Below are 22544 nucleotides of genomic sequence, written 5' to 3'. Positions count from 1 at the left end.
TTGACTAGCCACTGAAAATCTTGTAGGAAGTGGTTCAGTGCACTGTTGACTCGCAGCGGTCTGAGAAGAATTGGGAGGTCTCCGCGTGAAGATCTTTGCACCAACCGAGTGACTCGAGGGCGAGTCACGATGTTTGTGTTGGGGGCTGTTGAGCGTGGGATGCCCCTAGGCAAGTTTTGGGGCTTAAAGCCCAAGTTTTGACTAAGTCCAATGTAAAGACTCTGCGATTTGTGGGCGCGGAGTGCGAATATTGTAAATGAGTCAGAGGGTTATTCGCCCTCATTTTTGTAATGTAATGTTGGCTTGAGAGTTCTACACATGGTCTGCGGACCATGGGATTGTATAAATAGGGCGAGACTCTGAGTTGTAAAATACATTAGATCATAGCAGAAAGAATAGAATGCATAGAAGATCTTGATGGAATAGAGTCTAAGTGGAAAGTCGAGTCTTTGGTTCGTAGGGTAGGAGAAGGCACTGCAGCTGAGTGTGCAAAGGCATAGTAGTCCACAATTGAGTGCACAAACCCCTGCAGCTGAGTGTGCAGGGTGAGTCGAGTCTGTAACTGATTGAAGAAGTAATAAAGAGAAGTTTCTCATCATTATGTGTACCTTTTTCCTTTTTTATGCATTGAGTATGTTGGGTATGAATTGCAAGTTTATTATTTATATGTTGCTCAAAATTATATGAATGTGCTAAATAAGTGAACATAAGAATTATAAGTATCTGTTTATGCGAAGTTAACTAACTTTTATACGGAAGATAAGTAAGATCTACGATATAACTTGAGGAGTTAGCACAGATTGTTGCCCTAGCAGTGCAAAAGCACATCAGCCCCTGGTTAGGGATGCGCGAGGGTGATTTTCATAGATCACGAAGGTATCACAGGTTAGAAGAGTGCGCGAAGTGACCTGTGTGACGTTGATTCACAGTTGGATTTAGACGACACCTCAGACATCTCAAGGGTGCGGAAACTTAGTTCCAGCACCATCCCCCCCCCCCCCCAAACTACTTCAAGTAAGACCTTATTCTGTGCTCTGCAAGTTGCTCCCGAAAGGGCCAATAGTACAAGGATTTGTTTCGCTAATTAACTCCAAACCTGGGTCAGGCCCCGTCAAGCCAACAGAGACCTTGATCACGGTTGACCACGGTGATTGATGATGTTTGACCATAGTTGGTGGTGGTTGAACATTGTTGATCACCGTTGACAATGGTTTCCATTAAATGACCATCATTCACAATGGTTGACCAAAGTCAACCAGAGAAACCTTGATCATGGTTAAAGAATTTCAACCATGATTAATCATGGTTGACCATAGTTGACCATGGTTGACTATGGTTGACCTTTGTTAATCATTATTGATAGAAAATATTCAACCATGATTAACAATGGTTAATGATGGTTGACTTTAGAAACATTGATTGACCATTAATACAGAATTGCATTTGACCAAACTTGAAGAGTGTTGACTAACAAACATACCCCAACATAGTCAACTACATTAGTAAATGTGGTTGACTAATGTTGCAATGATGCAATGTGATGCTAGGTAAATCATAATGTAATGTAACATTCTTACTATGTTTTTCACATTGTGATATCTAATATATTTATTTACCATTATGGTATCATAACATGTTTAATTTTTAATATTAATCAATAATTTTAATGGGCAAATATGCTTGAACAAAATTGAAGATTGTTGATTGTTGATTGTTAAACATAGTCAAACATAGTCATAGAGTCATTCATATTATGAGCATGGTTGACCACATTTTGTAATGTTGCACTGCGACATTAGAAACATTTGTGTACAATTCCAACATAACAATATTATTATTATTAAAGTTAATTATTATTACTAGTATTAATATTATGATTGTGACAGACCAAGGATGGTCATTTTTTATTAAGGTTGACAATGAATGGCTTTGGTGTCATTCATTTTCAACCATGGTTGTCTATAATTGAATATGGTTCAGTTACATTGACTAAGGATAACTCTGACTAAACAGGGTTGACTATTGTCACATATGGTAAACATAGGTTTGACCTAGTGTGAATGTGGTCATGTTTGGCTCTTTTTGACTAATGTGGTTGATTATAATAATTTTGTGTTAAGTAATTTTTTAAAATTATGTATTAATACTTTAATTAATATGTCAATGTATTCATATTAATTAATTAATTAATCAATATAATTATTATTAATATATTGTCAAATGTTTTAATTAATTAATTAATTAATGTTACGTTAATTGAGTACGACTTTAATGAACAAGGTTGGCTATTGTCAAACACTGCAAACGTAGGGTTGACCAAGTTTGAATGTTGTCATATCTCCCTATGTTTGACTAATGTGTTAGCTACAATAATTATGTATCAAATAATTTTTCTAATTATTTATTAATGTTGTAATTCATATATCGATGTATTAATTTAATAAATTAATAATTTAATATGATGATTAATTAATATCGATATATTTATTTAAATAAATATTTTTATTTATTTATTTATTGTTAATGTTAATTAACGTTTTAATGATTTAATTAATTAATGTTACATTAAATTTGGATGCCTTTGAGCAAACAAAGTTGATTACTGTCAAATAGGGTAAATATAGGCTTCACTGAATAATGTGGTCATATTTGGCTATGTTTGACTATAATAATTATGTATTAGGTAATTTTTGTAATTATGTGTTAAGCCTTTAGTTAATATATGAATGCATTAATGTTAATAAACTAATATTATTATTACATAATATTAAAATATTTATTTAAACCTTTTTAAATTAATGTTTAGGGTCATTATACATTTTCAAATAAATGTTTTAATTATTTTTTTAAGGGTGGTTCATGGACACCTGGTGGCCACTACATCCATGAGAAAATCCAGGCAGATCAACCTGAAGGGATCTACCCATCAGCTAAATAAGCAGGGCCAAACCCTAAAAGAGTTAAGAAGATTTGACCTTGTGACCTCACAACAGGCAAGGTACTTAGCAATGGGGACTCGACCAACCAAGCTAACCCTCAAGTCTTAAATGTTTTAATTATTATATTTTCAAATATTTTAATTAAAGTCATTAAACACTTTAATTAATATTATTAATGTTTTAATTAAAGCTTGGATGGTGGTTGGAGACATTACAATGGAAACATGAAAGTTGGATACCATATATGAAACACTTGTATGATGGTTGGAGACCTCACTTAAAGCCCTAATGAAAATACCATAACCCTCATTCTGTCCCAATATCCTTATACATGGATAATCCTAAAAATTCCCAAGGTCTGCAGTAAAAATTCAAATAGTAGTAAATAAAATTATTTTTTGACATCTTGAAGACATCATTTTAGAATTTCTCATCTCCAAAATGTAAAGGACACAATTCCCCTTCTAGTGAGCCCTCACTCAACCTCTAACTCCCAGTAGTCTAAGAGAAATTGATTTTTTAAGATAATGTATCTTATTCTCTTACCTAGTCGACCTATGCTCAGTTCCTTCATGTCGCCCCTCCAGCCCAACATACAAGTCTTTTCGTAAAGACAAATTACTATAAATATGCGTTGAACTCATCATTCTAGCCATCAATTCAGTGATCATTTCATAGAAAGAGCACAGAGATAGAAAGGAAGCCGAGGAGATCAAGAAGAATTATGTTTGGGAAATTTCAGCGATTAATTCATCATTACAGCTAAGGTCATTGACTATAGGAGCTTGTAACTGTAAACAATCATCTATGGTGACTATGGAGCTCAGACTTCCACTCAAAAACCTCTAGAAGAGGTCCATTACACCTCGGATCCATGTATGAATAATCACAGCTCAGACCTTGAATTAGGGGATTTTTGAGGTCTAAAATGGGCCTCCTAAGGATATTATAAAATAATATTGGAAATAATAAAATAATATTAGATTACATAATCAAATTTTAGAGGGAGAAATGAAAAAAACTATTTTTTTTATTTATATTTTCAACTTATCTCCCAATGGGTTTACTCAAATTTCGAGTAGAAACACTTGTTGGATGCAAAATTTGATTCCTCATCCAAGGAGTACACATTTTGCATACTTTTTATGGACCCCACTACATGAAAAATGAGAAATATATAAAAAACGTGATTGCAATCACATATTTTAATGCATTTCTCATTTTTCATATAGTAGAGTCCCTAAAAAGGATGAAACATGGATACTGCTTGGATGACAAATTAAATTTTGCATCTAATGTGTACTCTTGCTCAAAATTTGAGTAAAACCTTAGGGAGATAAGTTGAAAATACGAGTTGAAAATGTTTTTTTATTATTTTATTATTTTTAATGTTTTTACTTTTCTACTCCAAAATGGTGAATCATCCCCTATGGTTGACATCATCATGTTGAAACATATTGGTTCTTATAAATTTTATTTTGGTTGTACATTTTTCTTAGGAGGCCCATTTTAGACCTCAAATTCCCCTAATGAGTCAACAATCACCCGTGGAGGGCTCAAATCTGTCCTACTTTCTGTGATTCGGTCTAGGGTAATCTAGTAATGTTAGAAAATAGATTGTGACTCAATTTTTGTGGCTGTCTTATAATCACATTTAAAGCAACTTGATGACATTTTTTGAAGCAACCCATTGACATCCTTTGGAGTAGATTATAGTCAATATTTGAAGCTGATTTTGAAGTGAAGTATTTAGATCTTTGAACAATGGAGTATTTGAATCCTTGGGCAGCAAAGAAATCAAAGTTTTTGGATAGTGGACAAGGTCAAAGTCTGGTGCAATCTTATAAAGTATTTGTGCAGAAGATATCTTATTGGAGGACCATTGAATAATTAAAGATCTTGAAGAAAACATTGAAGAACACCTATCCATGACAAATACTTTAGTGCACACTTGTTGAAGCACACTTTGGACTAGGATTTGAAGAAAACTATGGGACATCTTGATGAAGCCTTGAAATAGAATTTGCAATAGTCCTTGTACTTGGAGCTTTGAATTTAAAGGTTTCTTTGGAAACTCTCTTGAGCTTCTAGCAGTCTTGTTGACAAACTTGTTCATTTGTGAAGACTAGTGAATAATTATTGACTTGTGAAGCATTCTTGAGCATTCCTTGGAGACGCCTTCATTATCTTGGATATTTCTTGGGAAATTTATTGAAGACACCTTGAGGCATTATTGAAGACGTATTGGAGCTGATCTTGGAGATATTATTGGAGACCATGGTGCACTGAAGCCATCATGAGGTAACCTTGGAGAAATTGCTTGGGTGACATGAAAAGTAGTGGTGACACCTATTGAGAAGACAAGGTTGTCATTAATCAAGTGAATTGGAGGAGGCATTACTGAAGAGATTAATAGGGACCTTTGAAGAAGATATTGGGAGAAGTGAAGAATAATCAAACACATCTTGTCGAATTGAAGTTGAGGGTTGGATCCCTAGAGGTTGGAGCCTCATAGAGACAAGGTTGGTGCCTTAGAAGATAGGGTTGGAGCCCTAGAGGATAAGAATCCTCAAAAAACCAGGTTGGCGCCTGTACCAAAGATAGGGTTGGCGTGCTAGAGGTTGGTGCCTCAAAATGACAAGGTTGGAGCCTTGGAAAGTCCAAATCGGTGCTTGGAAAACTACAAGTTGGAGCCTGGGAGATTGGAGATTGGTGTCTTCATCTAGGGCTGCAGCCCTACAAATTATTGTATTGAATTTATTGTAAAGAAGAGATTAATAAAAGTATTTATTCTTATTGTTCATTTTGTGTTCTAATTATAAGTGATCTAACTGGTAAAAATAAAAATTGAAAAGAAATATTGATTCACCCCTCTCATTATTTCCAGTGAAATATTTGAAAATGTTAAAAATAAAAACTACACTTTAGGAAAAAAAAAAATTCACATATTTAAATTCCCCAATCCCAATAAAAACAACATTTTATTTGTAAACCATCCTAAATCAATAAACCCTCATTTCTTCATAGTTAAAAACTATAGGCACATTAAAACCAAATTTAAGTGGTTAGTGATGAGACATTGGAAGGTCAGAAAGATTTGTTAGCGATCGTTATTGTTTTTCAGATATCTAAAAACTATACACAACTTAAAACCAAAGTTAAGTAGTTAATGATGAGACATTGGAACATCGAAGATATTTATTAGCCACCATTATTAGTTTTAGATATTTTATGGAAGACCAACTCGACATGGGAGTGTTGAAACAGATATGAAAGACAAAATGTGATCAAGAAGAACATAATTATGGAGTCAAAAGGATCGAGATTGACTTATGCTAGAATAAAGCTTTTTTAAGGAATATGTTTAAAACTATCGTTAAGGAATACAAGTATCTGAATCATGATTCAGCAAACGACGAACTTGGAAAGAATATATTTATAACTACACCTTTTTGGCACACATGTCATGGATCTTGATGCATTTAAGATCTTGTTCTCGTGTCAGCATCAAAATGCTAAGAAAATTACACAGGTCTTAGAGATCATCGTAGCTACAGACACGCCTGCGACAATAAGAGGACTTCAACCGAGGCCTCGATACGATAAGCTCTGAAGTTATCTAAAGTGTTCTATGTCGAAATTCTTCTTCTTCATCAGTCTTCTCTACCTAGCACTGAAGAACATGTTGACGAACTTCTCGAAGGAAGGATTTCTGAATGTGTTCATGAAAAACATATATCCAGGCATGAAGTAAATTGAGGTAAGAAAGAAGCATACGGGCTCCATCACATCCCATGATAATTCCCATAATGTCAGCATCATTAAACATATTTATGCTTTCACTTTCTTGTAAGGATTACTCTTTGTTGCCAAGGGCGCAGGCATGAATTAAACCCGTGGTCTGAAGACCAAAAAATTTCAATCTCAAACGTAATTTAATCATGACATGACTTTCAGCTTTCTAATCAATTTTTACTTTCTCTTTCTCAGATCTCTCCAGCTCTTCATTGCGAGGATCAGTCTTTGCTTTCATGGGCGTAGGCATGAATATCTTCTAGAAATCTCTTTCCATATGAAACCATGCCAAAATAAAAATAATATCAGTGAAACCAAAACCAAAAACCCTAAAATTAACGAATCCGGAGCCACGAAAATCGTAAATAAAGGTGGAATTAGATCAACCTTTTAAGTTCGAAGATAGATAGTGTTGTTTATAGGGAAAAATGTCATGATTCATCCAGTAGCTTCGCTATGCCTTTTACTTCTTCCTCCGAAGACCCCTCCATCAACTCCATGCAAAATCGCGACAGCTCCTCATACGAATTGTAGTCGTCGTGAATATGATGTACTGTTTCTTTGGTAGCCTCCAACCAGACGAACTCAACAATCTCTTAGCCCCTCAATCTCTTACCTAAGGGGCTGATAACCTTTATATGTTTTTGTCGAAAGGCGTCTACAGAATTTGTAGATAGTGATTGTGAGCGTAAAAATGTGAGGGCATATCGTATACAGATGCGAGGCTGAGATGAAAAGAGCTGACAAAATTTGGATTTGAACTGATTAGCAAAGAAAGCCTATTGACCTAATAAATAATATTAATAACAAAATGTTTTATCTTTTTACTTAAAAACGTAATGTCTACCTTGATGAATTGATTTTTTTTCTTGAAAATTACTATTTTTAAATGAATATTTTATAATTAAAAATGTAAACTATTTTTGTTATATCAACTATTATAAACTATAATACATAAAAATTCAAATATTAATTAATAAATAGTATGATATACCTAATGTTTTATATATAAAACATGATGCTAATTAATGGTAATATGAGTGTGTTTATTATCCACAGTAGTTGTGTTGCATCAAAATACATTCACATTTACAATCAATTTGCTGGCCCAGGTGGATACTTTACAAAAGAAGTCGGAATGCGCATGTAAGTGTTAAATAAACCAGCAGCAAGAAGTGTGTGTATTTTTCTTTTAAGTAATAACAATTCAACTCATGACAATGTGAATAATTTAATAAAATAGTATGCCTCCCATGTAAGTGTTAAACACACCAGCAACAAGGAGTGTGTGTCATACACAAGGAGTGTGTGTCTTTTTTAATCTTGATTAGTAAAAAAATAATTTAAATATGGTTTAAACAAATGGTTTAGATATGTAAGAAAGTTATTGATGGAATGGAAAGGATGAAAATACATTAGTATCTTTCCATTTAGATTATTTGATAAAAGAATTAATTAGAAAAAAAAATAGTCAATTTCAATGAAAAAAAATAAAAAATGAGAATACACACATCTTTCAATTTAAACTATCTACTGAACAAAAATTAATCAGCAAAAATATTAAAATACTCAATTTCAATAAAAAAAGGTATGTATAAATATGTTTAATAATATTTCCACATAATAAATTACTAAAATATATTAATATCATTATTTCTCTAGTTTAAAATGGTAGAATTTATATAATTAGTCAAATTGATTCTTCTGCATTTATCTTTCATACCAAGTCTGTTACATTCATCTTCTGAAAGTGGAAAAAATATCCCCAACGATGAAAAAATCATAATTATGAAATAATTTTTGCAAATGATTCTGCAAATTTGAGATAGTGTACATTCACCTACTAATAGTGTACATTCACCTACTCTGTCTATAACCTTATAATTTAACCAATCAAAAACGTATGCCGGGTAACTTCATGTTTGCCCATTATTTAAAAAATTGACCGTAGCAACGTCAACGTTGCTGCGGGTAATTTATTTAACGTCAAATAAGTTTGAAAAATTACAAAACGTTCCACATAACGTCAGATGCTTCCGGCACCTCAGTTTCTTCCAATCAATAGACGTGCATAACCCCCAGTTGCCTCAGTCAAGATTGTTGTAGAAGACACCGCTGGACAAACAGATACAAGGACGAGAAAGCCCCAGGAGCAGTGGCTGATATTCACCTGCCCTCCAGAATGCTAGATGAAGGGTCAGCAGCTGCAGAATGGACATCCGGACGTGGCAGGTTAGGTTCGCCCCAATCTATGAAACCAGGCCTTTTGGGCGACGGAAGGTCCCCATCATTTGTTAGCAGCCACACCACCTGGGACATTGAAGGTCGCAACGATGCAGCTGCTTGTGTACACAAAAGACCAATTTTAATCACTCGAATCCCTTCCTCCCACGAATAACTGCCTTCCAATGTAGGATCCATAACTTCTAAAGCTCTCTGTGCTTGATACAATCTCCATGTCTGGTGATTGGCCAACATCAACAAAACATAAAACTTTAGTTCGCATTAAGGGATCATAATAGTACGGAAATCCTAGAAAATTTACACTCCAAAGATGAGATTCAAAGAAACCATACTCTTTGAATGAGAGGCTCTATGTCGTCAGAATTCTTCCTTCCGCTGATAATCTCAAGTAGAAGCACTCCAAAGCTATATACATCCGCTTTGTTTGTCAGCTGTCCGAGTGAAGCGTACTCCGGGGCTATGTAGCCACTGCCCAATGCTATATGTAAGCAAACCTCCATATAATTTTAACCGTCACAAAATGATATGAGCGAAATTCAGATGAGTTAATTGTAATTAGTTCATGTTATACTGTAATTTATTAAATGATGTTGGGGGCTTCAAGTGACAGAACAATAGAGAGCATTCTTACATAGTCCCTGCAGCTCTAGTGTTTAAGCGGCTCTGATCTTCCGCAAAGAGTTTGGCTAAACCAAAGTCTGCTATCTTAGGTCTGTGTTTATTATCCAGTAAAATATTGCTTGCTTTGATGTCTCTGTGAACGATCCCTTGCGAACATTCCTCGTGAAGATATTGCAACCCTTGCGCGATTCCAACAATGATTTGACACCTCTCTTTCCAGTCAAGCAAATGACGTTTTCTTGTACCTGCAATCAATGTAATCAATGTTTCAGATGCAGTAAAAACATTAACACGCATTAACACGCTACACAATGATTTTATTTTATGACTCTCTTTCCACTCAAGTAAATGGCGTTTTGTTGTAATTGTAACGAATGCTTCAGAATAAACCAAACGTTATCAACATTAAGTCGCTCAAGGACGAGAAGAAACCAAATAAGAGATTGTGAAGACTGCCGAGTGGAAAGTATTCGTAAACAAGTAATCTTTCTGAGCTGTTAACGGAGCAACCAAGCAATTTCACTACATTCTTGTGCTGAGCACGACTGATTAGATTTGCTTCATTGAGAAACTCAGCGTCCAATTTACTTGAATTTTGCTGACTTGAATTTTGTTTGAGTCGTTTAACTGCAACCTCTCGGCCGTTTGGTAGAACCCCCTGTTCAATAATGTACTCAAAATCAATTTTATTATCTATGATTTCTCTTTATAATTGGATAATTAATAGAATAAAAGAATAAATTAGGTACTTTAATGGAATAAAATGATAAATTATCAGAATAAAATGTTAAAAAGACTCACCCTATAGACACATCCAAAAGTTCCTTCCCCAAGTCGATTCTCTAATTTAAAATTGGAAGTAGCTTCTCTCAAAATATTGTACTTGAAAATGAGCTCCGGATTGATTTCAGTTCCGGCTAAGATACCTTCTGTGAAAAAATAATATCACAAGGCATCTATTTATTCATTCGTAAAGAAACAGGTGAACAATTCACAAGACAGACGATTCAGCCGCATCTTAAATTCTTAATACTGAAATATTTAATAACAATTTCATGACCTTTCTTTCCAGAAATCTGGCCAGGGGAGAAATGCCACATACACTGCCCTGTGCCTATGAATGCAATTAATAGAATCACAGCAGCAGAAATCTTAAGAACCTTGCCTGCTGCAAACGTATGACATCTCAGTAAATAGTGTTCACGAAAATGAAATCGTTATATACTCCTTATCATCGTAAACTATATGAAAGAAGGTACCTGGCGAGGGAGGGGGAGCGGGAGTGGTCCGCAAGGGAGCGGGAGCGGGACTTCGTCCTGGCGAGGGAGCGGGATCGGGAGCGAGAGTGTACTCCTGGACAAGACTTCTTCTTGGCGAGGGAGGTTGAGTGTACTCTTGGACAGGACTTTCTCCTCGCGAGGGACCGGGGAGACCAGTAGTGTACTCCTGGACAGGACTTTCTGCCAAATTACTTGATATATCGTTGTAGTTGTAGCTTAAGTTGCAGCCGCCTAGCTGAATGAATCCAGAAGTTCTGTGGCATCCTTCAACAAGTTTTGCTTTCGCCATCAATGCGCACCGTTTGCAAGCGGTGGGTTCTAAATCACCTTGGCACTGGACAACCCCATGAACGATATTGTTGTCTTTCCCCTCAACACCGCTGCCACTGAATTCCCTGACATGAGCGTCCCCCACCAGTGATTCCAGTAGCTTGTTTAGATTTTGCTGGAAGGCGCTACCTGTCAAAGAACCCAAAAATTAACGGTCAGAATTTTCTTTCTCTTTTAAAAGAGAAGATAGGATTCCAATCTCCCGAGCTAGATGACCATGAATTAATAGTTGTGTACTATTTAGAATCAATACCACATTATCCCTGCCCCATAGTCACCACATCATCTTCTTGCCACATTAGCATGCCTCTCTGATGATTTAATCTATCACATCATCTTAATTTGTCTTTCATGCCACATCATACTCCATTTTGTATGGGTCCACGTGTTCTACCTTGCTAACATTTGAATTTTTGCTTTTCATAAAAACATAGGTTAAAGAATTTTTGGACATCTTTACTTCTAGATCTGTCAACAAATGGGCTCCTGTTATTAGGATTCCGTTAATATACATTCTCATTAACGGACCACCGACCATTAGGCTACATGATACACCTGCCTTGATTTAATCCAGTTCGGTTTAAAGTCCTTAACTAACAATAATCCAGTTCGGTTTACAGTCTGTAACTAACAAAAATGGGAATAACCTCCGTGAACTAACAAATTCATTCACGGACCAGTAGGGAGAAAGTTTTGGGACCATCAAGCCACTAGGGTAGCAAAAAAGATAAACCTTATACTTTTAATTGGTTCAATTGACAAACTGCAATTGGTGTTAACTAGAAAAGATATCGTCAACTAATGGTATTATATGACTGGATATCACGTGATTTTACATATTGACCATGTTAACACTAAATATCTAATGAACAAATCAATATCCAGTCACGTGATTTTACATATTGACCATGTTAACACTAAATATCTAATGAACAAATCAATTAATAATGGTACGGTAACCAGATGGTTATTACTATTGCAAGAATCCGAGAAAATATAATGGGAGTAGTCTTTAACGCGATTTTTTGAAAGTATTTCTGGCGATTTTTTCCGGTGAAAATCCGGCAGTAATTTATTGGAATTCAAGTTTGATAGTTAATTTCTGCACAATGAAACCATCCCAGGGGTTTTTCAGGGTGCTGAATCCGAATATGCAGTTAAAAAACCATTTTAACTGCAACAAATCATGATTTCATCTCAATTTCTTTCGCCGGATTCTGTCACCGGAATCTCAAAAAGTCGCATTATAGACAACTCCAATAATGTGGTGGCGAACTTTCTTTCCAGGCTTACCATAAATAAAAATGAGCCACTCGTTGAAGACTTTTTCTTAATGAACATGCTTTTGCAGTATTTATTAAATCACCATGGTTTGAAGATATTGCTAACTATTTGGTCACAAGGAAGCTTCCACCTCATCTATCTCTAAAGGAATGAAAAATATCATTAATTAAAGTTGGCTATTTTCATGGATCAATGGATGTATCTTTTACATAAGTCGTATCTAGTTATCTAGTGATGTGTAAGAGAGGATGAGATCCATGGCATATTAAAGGCTTGTCATAATGGACCTTGTGAATGCCATTTTGTAGATGAAAGGACTGACTATAAGGTACTCCATCAAGCGTATAACTGGCCTCCATTTTTTGAGATGCCACCCAGGAAATAAAAATATGTGACAATTGCCAACACACGAGAAGGCCAATTGAGTCAAATGAAATGCCGCTAGAACCCTTTGAAAAGTGGGTTTTTGATTTTCAAACCTATCAACCCTCCATCACGGAAAATCTCCTATCCCTTTCGCTACACTAATTATGTTAGAAAGTAGATGGAAGTAAAAGAACTCTCAACCACAACAGAACAAGCAGTAGAAAAATTCCTCCATGGAGAAATCTTGGTCATATTTGGTATATCACGAGAGATTGTCACTAATGGAGGGACACAATTCACTTCAATACTAATTAAGGACATCATAGAGGAATATAATATTAAACACATGTTAACCACGCCATATCATCCCTAGGTTAATGGGCAAGTAGGAGGGGAAAATAAGATAACTGAGACCATCAATTCAAAAACTATATAACTCCACCTCAAAGATTGGGCAAATAGACTAACTAACGCATTTTGGGCCTACCAAACTACACGGTGAAAAACCGCTACCTACACTCTATAGGAGGTAGTATATGGAGAAAGAGTTCTTTTACCAATAGAGACAAAAGTACAAACCTTGAGGACAAAAATGGAACTGGGCATGAATCTATCTAAGGTGCAACAACAAATACTTCTCCAAATCAATGAGCTAGATAAACTTTGTAGAGTCTACTCAACATTAGACAACTATTATTCAGCAACAAAGGAATCGGTGGCATGACAAGCTCATAAAGAAGATGAGATCCAAAGTCGAATATTGGGCCTTATTCTTTGATTTAAGATCCAAAGTCTTTAAAGGAAACTTTCATCCATGTTGGCTAGGGCCATATGAGATCATTACTACATATAACAATACGCCATTAAGCTTTGTACCATTGATGAAAAAAGAACTCCATTGATGGAAAATGGGCACGAGCTTCAACTGTATCACAAGCCATTATCCAAGGAAGCGTTTTTAAGATGGCTGAATAAAGGATGGTCTGATAATGACTCAAAAATTTCCCATAAGGGGAAAATCCCCGTCGGATGTTTCATTCTTAAAAATTCTCTTTTAAGAAAAAGAGATATAATAAAAGCCCATTTATGAAAATATTTACGTCGGATGTTTCATTCTTAAAAATTCTCTTTTAAGAAAAAGAGATATAATAAAAGCCCATTTATGAAAATATTTAGGGCACAATTAGATGCATATCATGTGAAATCTAGTGCGCACGTAATGTGTTAGAAGAAAAGAAAATGAGATAACATATGTTGAAACTTGTCTGTGTGATTTGCAGGTTCTTAATATTTTCTTTTATTACTTCTAATGAAACACTCCTTAGGATTGTCGTGGGATAAAAGGGAACAACTTTGTTGCTACAATGCCTACTATGGATAGAACCAATGTGTTGTTGCAACACCTCCCATGGATGAAATTGTACAGTGTTGTAATTCCTTCAGGCAACCATGTCACAACACCGACTCGGAAACCATGTTGCAACATTTTTCGAGTGGATCCAATACAGTTCCTGTGTTGCAACACCTTATGTTACAACACCAATCCAAGTTAATTTCTACAACAACCTCGCAAACTAAGTACAGTTGCACTTGACACCACTAATAAAATGAGAAAAGGATAGGACATGACATGACTAACAACGCCAACCTGGAAAAGCCAAAGAATATGAAAAGACATGACTAACAAACGACTATCTGCAGAAAGTATTTGTTATTGAAACATTTCGTAATGCTCACCACTCATAACAAATGATAAAGAAACACCCATCCATCCTATATTTTTTTTTATTTTTTAATTTTATTTCAATTATTTATATTTTTATACATATATTATTTTATTTAAATAAATATATAAATAAAACTAAATGTAAATTTATTTAAAATATAATAAAATAATGCATGCTTAGCAGTTGCATGTAGGGCACATTGCCAGGGTCGAGTGACTCAGTCCCTCTGTGTGCGGTCGATCGACAATCCCTCACCTTCTTAAGTAAGAACTTCCATCGGAGACCTATCCCTAAAAACATGTATATTTATTTAATTTGAAGTAGTCTAAAAATTGTTTTTTGCCTTGAAAATTATGGAAATTTAAGTTATTTTTTGAAAAATAATTGCTAGCCATTTTTGTAAATCTAAGTAAAGCTATCAAAATTCATAATTTTAGGTGTTATAAATGTTTTTCATGGTTCTGAATCTAAAATTCATAATTTTAAGTATGTTTTTGATGGCGGTGAATCCATTTTCATAATTTTAAGTGCTGTACATGTTTTTTTCATGGTGCTGAATCCAAAATTCATAATTTTAAGTGCTCTAAATGTTTTTGATGGTGCTGAATCCATTCCACCATAAAAAACATGATTCAAACATTTCATTTACAAGATTTTTTTAAATTTTTTTACCTTGATTCTGGTCACTTTTAACAATCAGACAATTCAATTCCTTGAACTCCATAGATGACTCCATTTCATTTTATCAATTATCCACGATTAGCTCCAGTCAGTTCATTTCATTTTATCAACGATTAGATTCACGATTAGCTCCGGTCACGCTTTTCAAAATCATAATTGTACGAGCAGGAGCTCTAGATCAACAGATAGGACATATGTAAATAGATAGATAGATAGGAAATCTGTAAATAGATCAACAGATAGGACATATGTAAATAGATAGATAGATAGGAAATCTGTAAATAGAATAAGATAGATAGGACATTTCTAAATAGATAGATACGAGATCTGTAGCCCAATCAATTCTGACATATTAAAAATAACATGAAAAAATCGTAAAAATAAGGGTTTTAAAAATTGTAATACACAGAGTTAAAAATTAAATTTGTTGGGGTTTTTGAAGTGTTTTTTAAGATTACCAAGTAAAACTCGGCATCCGAATCTTTTTCTAAAGGAAGTATTTAACAAATTTGATTACGTACCATTTCTATATTTGTTATTTTGACATTGAGACCAAACCACAGAGGCAAAATCCACCGGATTTTCGTCGTAACCTAAGCGGCAGCCGTTTAGTCGAATGTCTCCGGAAGTGCCGTTGCATATCTGAACAAGCCTGGTCTTCGCGGTAGATGCGCACCGATGACACTCATGGTGCTCTAGAATTGCTAAGCACTGGACAAGACCATAAACAGCACTATTGGAACCCTCGTCACCAAACCTGGAAGTGTTGTATGCACTGTAATAAGCACTCTTCACAAGTCTTTTCATAACCTTGTTTAGATTATGTTGGAAGGCGCTACCATTTCTATATTCGCTGTGATTTCCACAACTATACGAAACCATATTAGTGTACGGCTCAGCCACTGAGAGAGGCATATGGACAGCCACACAGAGAACAAGTAACAGGCTCATCCTCGGGGCCATTGCCCCGACTGCATGAACGTTCTTTTCTTTTTCCATCTGCATTCAGAAAAGAGAAAAATTTGTATTCTGCTAAGTTGAGCTCCTCCTCAACCCAAGGTAGGTCATTAAAGAGTGAATCCAAAATTCAACCTTATTTGCTAGTCAACATTGGAAATGACAACCCAATGCAATAAACTCATGGCCCAGAGTCACCGAATCCACATATTTTAATAATTAAAAAAAGACTTTTCAAATCAGAAAGGGCAAAAATTCAAGAAGCATCCATCTAATCACAAGTAATTTTAGAGTCTTCAAATGACTTTGCAATTCACAAATGGCGAAAATTCAAAATACATCTACCTAGTAGTTTTAAAGTCCTAAAATTATCCATACAATCACAAAATGTACATCTTAATGTCTTATATGATATTCTTATGATATTCCTTTTGAGTTTATGTCAAATCAATGTTCCTATATGGTTATGATATTTTTGTTATTTTTATATTTTTTAAGTTCCCATATGGTTATGATATTTTTTTTATATTTTTTAAGTTGAAGTTAAATTAATAATTTTATATGATATTTTTTAATCGAAGTTGGTATGTTTTTAATTGAGATTTTAATGATTAAGTTATTTAAAGAATATTCAAAATGTGAATCATTATAGATCTATTTTAAGTACCAAGCTAGTTAATACATAGAAATAACAATCCATGTACTGAGTCACCAAGTCCACATGTTTTAATAAATACAAAAATAACTTTTCAAGTCAGAAATGACCAGAATTCAAGAAGCATCCATCTAATCACAAATAATTTTAGAGTCCTAAAATGATTTTGCAAGCCACAAATGGCGAGAATTCAAAAACAACCATCTAATCACAAGTAGTTTTAAAGTCTTAAAATCATCCATATAATCTCAAAAGGTACTAAAAGCATCCATCTTAATGTCTTATTTTTTTTAGTTGAGGTCAAATCAATGTTCCCACATGATTATGATATTTTTTTATATTTTTTTAAGTTGAGGTTAAATTAATGGTTTTATATGATAAATTTTTAATTGAGATTGGTATGTTTTTAATTGAGATTTTAATGATTAAGTTATTTAAAGAAGATTGAAAATATGGATCAGTATAGATCCATCTGATTTTAAAAAATTTAGAATGTGGATAAAGCAAGTAGAAAAACATATGATATTAAGGAATTTCACCTCATATGGAAGCATGATGCTAAAGAGTATTTGACATCTTCAACCAAAGGAAAAACTAATATTTGAATTGCATCCATTATCTAAGATGTGAAACTAGCAAATAAATGGTCCCTAAAGAAAATTGAAAAAAAAGACCTTGGATATTTTTTGCAGCAAAAGGATGGTAGAAACATAATAACATTTTATCAAAAAATGTGCAGTATATAAAAATATTCATCCTTAATTTAATAACAACCTAAAATTGAACAATCTCAACAAACTTAAAAAAAAACAAGACTTCACCAAACAACAAGTTTCTTACTCAAAATTCATAACAAGAAAAGCAATATGGAAATAACAAGAGAAACAATGCTTGATTTTAGACTTTTGTGATCCATACTAATTTTGATAAATTATTTCGGATTAATCACATCATGAGTTTGTGGTTCATCATGAGGACAAAGGTGAAAAAAATCAGTAAATCATAATGTTTAAATCGCAAGGATGCATATGTTCCAAAGTTAGCCTTTAGGAGCCCGTTAAAAAATAGTTGAATAAATTATTATTATTTTGTTATGTTTTATTTTAAATTATTAATGTTTTTAATTAAAATAATAATGAATTCAAAATTAGTTAGATTAATTTAATAATATAATAAGAATTGAATATTTGTAAATATATAATTAAAATAAGTTTAATATGGTTATTATTAAAAATAATAATATTCAACAATTATATTTAAATATTATTATATAAAAAGATTGAATAATATTTTAATAGGGAGGTCAAAGAGGATATAAATTGCAATATAAAAATAAAAATAATCAATTATTAATTTAAAAGATATAAAAATTATGAAAAGAGGGCGGGATCCAACTTCTACTTAACTTCCAACCATCGTCCCTGTTAAGATTAATACAACATTTTCAATTCCAATGGCTTCTTGAAGCTTACATTTTTCAATTTTCTACTTAACTTCCAACCATAATAGAACATTTTTCAATTTCAATGGCTTCTCGAAGGTTACATTTTTCAATTTCAATGACTTCTCGAAGCTTCCTATGATGGAAGTGATTAATCTTGGCGATGACCATGGTGATTGGGTTTCACTGCATGTTCACCTAAAGCTGAGAAACAGAGCGGTTGTGCTTGATATCTGCTGCATGTTCTTGGATTCTTTGGTTAATGGAGCGACTAGTTTTCCCAATGTGGGATTCCCCAATGTAGGGAATCCCACGTTCTTGGATTCTTTGGTTAATGGAGCGACCAGTTTTCCCAATGTGGGATTCCGCAATGTAGGGAATACCACGAGAACATGGGATGGAGTACACCCCTTTCATGTCTTTAAGGTTTACCTGGTCTTTGACCATCTAACCATATTAAACTTATTTTTAATTATATATTTACAAATATTCAATTATTATTATATTATTAAATTAATCTAATTAATTTTAAATTCAATATTATTTTAATTCAAAATATTAATAAATTAAAATAAAACCTAACAAAATAACAAAATAATAATAAACGTATTCAATTATTTTTTAAAGGCTAATTCATAACAGCTATTTAGTAATGGTTAACTCTATAACAAATGCATCTTTGCTATTTAAACATTCTAACTAAGTAATTTTTCCATGGTTCAAAAAATCTACCAAACATTTATAATGTGATTAATCCAAAAAAAATTATAAAAAAACAATATAAAAAAATAATATGAATAAAATTAAGTCGGTAAAAGTGCGCAGTCTCATGAATGCAATTAAAAAATCAATAATTCATTTAAAAAAAACAATTTAATCGTATTCTTAGATTATATACTCCATGTCCACGACCATGACCCCGAGGATCGGTCAATAACGCGACGTCCGGCCACGTTTATTCACGCGTTGCGACGACGACTTGAGACTATCCGCGTCTCATTCATCCAACGGCTCAGTCTGTCTCATTCATCCAAGAGCCTAGGGTCTAACTCTCAAACTTTGCTATTCTCATTAATGGCTTACTGTTAATTAAAAAATAAAGTGGCGTGGAGTGGCTTGGACGTCATTGGTTTTGGTCTCTACCATTATTAATCGAAAACACAAAAAAAAAAATATCAATGACTTAGTGTTAATTAAAAAATCAAGTTATTTAACAATGTGATCCTTAAATATATACAAATAAATAATATAACAAGAGGATGCGGAGGTAATTGGTTTTGATCCTTATAAAATATTTCATCTAGATTTGGTATTTGGCATATGAATGATCTTTTTTTTCATTTGAGAATAGGTTTGACATGTAGATACAAATTTAGGTTGTCGAATATAATAGGTATACCTAAAAATATAGAATTGTTAGCTTACTCTTTTTGGTTTAAATAAATTTATCATGATTTTTTTAATTGGTAATTCATTTAATTGATTATTTAGTAATATATTTTGTATAATGATTCAATTGCATGTCTAGTTTAGAGATTAGATTTTAAATTTAATTTTATTAATAAAATATTAACTATTTTTTTCAATAATTTAATTTCTTAATCCATGAAAGTGATATTGAAGAATCTTCAATTTTACCTAAAATTAAGTAGAGAAATAATAACATTAACCAGTCAAACAAAACATTCAAAATCGGGCTAGAGAAAATGACAATAAAGTCATGAAAGTGATATTGAAGAATCTTCAATTTTACCTAAAATTAAGTAGAGAAATAATAGCATTAACCAGCCAAACAAAACATTCAAAATCAGGCTAGAGGAAATGAAAATAAAGTCATGAAAGTGATATTGAAGAATCTTCAATTTTACTTAAAATTAAGTAGAGAAATAATAACATTAACCAGCGAAACAAAACAAAACATTCAAAATCAGGCTAGAGGAAATGACAATAAAGTTATGAAAGTGATATTGAAGAATCTTCAATTTTACCTAAAATTAAGTAGAGAAATAATAACATTAACGAGCAAACCAAAACATTCAAAATCGGGCTACAGGAAATGACAATAAAGTCATGAAAGTGATATTGAAGAATCTTCAATTTTACTTAAAATTAAGTAGAGAAATAATAACATTAACGAGCCAAACAAAACATTCAAAATCAGGCTAGAGGAAATGACAATAAAGTCATGAAAGTGATATTGAAGAATCTTCAATTTTACCTAAAATTAAGTAGAGAAATAATAACATTAACGAGCAAAACAAAACATTCAAAATCAAGCTAGAGGAAATGACAATAAAGTCATGAAAGTGATATTGAAGAATCTTCAATTTTACCTAAAATTAAGTAGTGAAATAATAACATTAACGAGCCAAACAAAACATTCAAAATCAAGCTAGAAGAAATGACAATAAAGTTAAAAATGACAATAAAGTTATGTTGAGAAAACTCTTATCATATAAACACAAATCCAAATCATACTCTCCTAAAAACAAAATAGTGTAAGAAAAAAATAAAATTAAAAAATATATATATAAGAATTTTTTTTTTACATCCGATTACATATTTGAATCCACCAAATTTATAGCAATAAATGTGCAGTGATAATCCTCCAAATTTATAGCAATAAATGTGCAGTGATAACTATGCTTATTGAGTCATTAAGCAAATATCCATATCCTTGTACAATGGCACATACCTAAAACCAGATTATAAAGTTGCATGCGCAGATATAAAGTTGTTTCAATTGTATTAACCGAAGTCCTTTCATGGGCACCACTCGAGCCACGAATTTTCCCACCGTTGTTTTATTATCATTTTTTAATACCCGAAGCAGTGGCGGGGACACGTATTTGGTATTTTTTTTGACAGTCAAAGCAGTGTCAGGGATAGGTATTTGGCCATCAAGTTAGCCATGGTGGCGTTTCAATTAAAATTGTCTATTGAGAGCAGGAAAATAATACAGTTCTTGGATTAATCTGGGCGCTCAGTGGGGTTATTGGACTATATTCTGCCAACACTCAATCCTATTTATCCACTAAAAAAAATTAAAATCAACTAACCTCCATCGAGAAGTTGAAATAGGGATGCTTATGGATATAATTAATTTTTCTAATTTTAACTTTTGAAGTATATTTTTTAAAGTCAAATTTATTTTAAATTTTGTAGGGAATTATTAAAAATATAAATTTGAATATGAAATCTATATAATTTAAATGTTCAAAAATTATATAAGATATTAAATTTATTTATACATTAAAAAATATATTTTAAATATTCAAAAATCAAAATTTAATTAAAAATTATACCATTGCATTTCTACCAAAAAATCATAAGTTAAAATAGATAAAGAAGATCACTCTTATTGTTAAACACACATGGACAGTAAGAGAGATATGAAAGATAATCAGGAGAGTATGATTTTTATTAACTATTGATTTACATTTATAGTACAATATCTGACCGTTGGGTTCCACATCCCAAGGTCTCTTGGACTCCTTTTGTCCATTCGGCTTCCACACTAACCCATTGAGGATTAGGTGTTCAACATTCCCCCCCTTAATCCGAAGGGTTATGTATGAGTCCAAGAAGAGAGTTGTAATACAAAATGTGCAAATATGCATGGCAGCACTAGGTTGAATGTGCTCTATGAAATGTTGGTATAAAGAGCGGTGGTTTAAGGATGACCACCAACACTGGAACGCTTAGTGCAGTTCCCGGAACTCTTCCAAAAGTGGCAAGAAGCTGAAGTCTTCTGCTAGAGGAAGTGCTCCTATTGTTTTGAAGAGGGAAACCTTCAACCAATAAAGGGAGGTCTCACCCCACATAAAAGGTAAAACTTCAACCTGAAAAGGGAAGTCTCAACCTGTGATGGTTTAAGGATACCCAACAACTCTGGAATGCTTAATGCAATTCCTGGAACTCTTCCAAAACTGGCAAGAAGCTGGAGTCTTCTGCTAGAGGAAGTGTTCTCAATTGTGTTCCTTGAATTCTTCCAAAACTCGCAAGAAGCTAAAGTCTTCTGCTAGAGGAAGTGTCCTAGATTGCCAACTGAAAGCATGTTTATGGGCATCTTTGTCTCTGGCTACAACTATGAAACTGGTGTGGCAGGTTGTGGCTCAAGCTCGCTTGATGTGACTTTGAAGCTTGTAGATGACCATCATTTCCCCCCCGTCAGATACAAGGTGAGATGATGGAACTGCAAGATTGTTCAATACTCTGGAACAA

The 22544-nt window shown here is 33.4% G+C and overlaps 1 protein-coding gene across 4 annotated transcripts; it reads right to left on the bottom strand.

The window, feature by feature from the left end:
- Positions 1 to 8518: 8518 nt before the first annotated feature.
- LOC149240385 (cysteine-rich receptor-like protein kinase 1) lies at positions 8519 to 16245 on the bottom strand. Of its 4 annotated transcripts, none has more exons than XM_089367290.1 (8): positions 15789 to 16245; positions 10859 to 11338; positions 10660 to 10767; positions 10401 to 10528; positions 10188 to 10257; positions 9610 to 9844; positions 9311 to 9446; positions 8519 to 9194 (listed from the first exon to the last, which is right to left on the bottom strand). In XM_089367290.1, exons 1-8 carry the CDS (start codon positions 16228 to 16230, stop codon positions 8901 to 8903), a joined length of 1893 nt encoding a protein of 630 aa, XP_089223416.1. In that variant the 5' UTR covers positions 16231 to 16245; the 3' UTR covers positions 8519 to 8900. The 4 variants fall into 4 exon arrangements, 3 of the variants coding, with proteins under 3 accessions (XP_089223416.1, XP_089223414.1, XP_089223415.1); XM_089367288.1 differs by having other exon boundaries at positions 8527 to 9194; positions 10032 to 10257; XM_089367289.1 differs by having other exon boundaries at positions 8527 to 9194; positions 10032 to 10257; positions 10660 to 10764.
- Between the last annotated feature and the right edge of the window lie 6299 nt (positions 16246 to 22544).

The sequence above is a fragment of the Pinus tabuliformis genome, chromosome 8 (assembly GCF_031772625.1).
Source record: "Pinus tabuliformis cultivar Carrire ecotype Pingquan chromosome 8, CPIR1, whole genome shotgun sequence".
Taxonomy (NCBI): Eukaryota; Viridiplantae; Streptophyta; class Pinopsida; order Pinales; family Pinaceae; genus Pinus; species Pinus tabuliformis.
This window is presented reverse-complemented; position numbering and strand designations above follow the sequence as displayed.

Coding starts and splice junctions, on each gene's coding strand:
- LOC149240385 (XM_089367288.1), bottom strand. CDS start 16,230: ATGGCCCCGAGGATGAGCCTGTTACTTGTTCTCTGTGTGGCTGTCCAT. Junction 10,768..10,858: donor CGCTCCCCCTCCCTCGCCAG/GTACCTTCTTTC, acceptor ATACGTTTGCAG/CAGGCAAGGTTCTTAAGATT. Junction 10,529..10,659: donor CCAGATTTCTGGAAAGAAAG/GTCATGAAATTG, acceptor ATTTTTTCACAG/AAGGTATCTTAGCCGGAACT.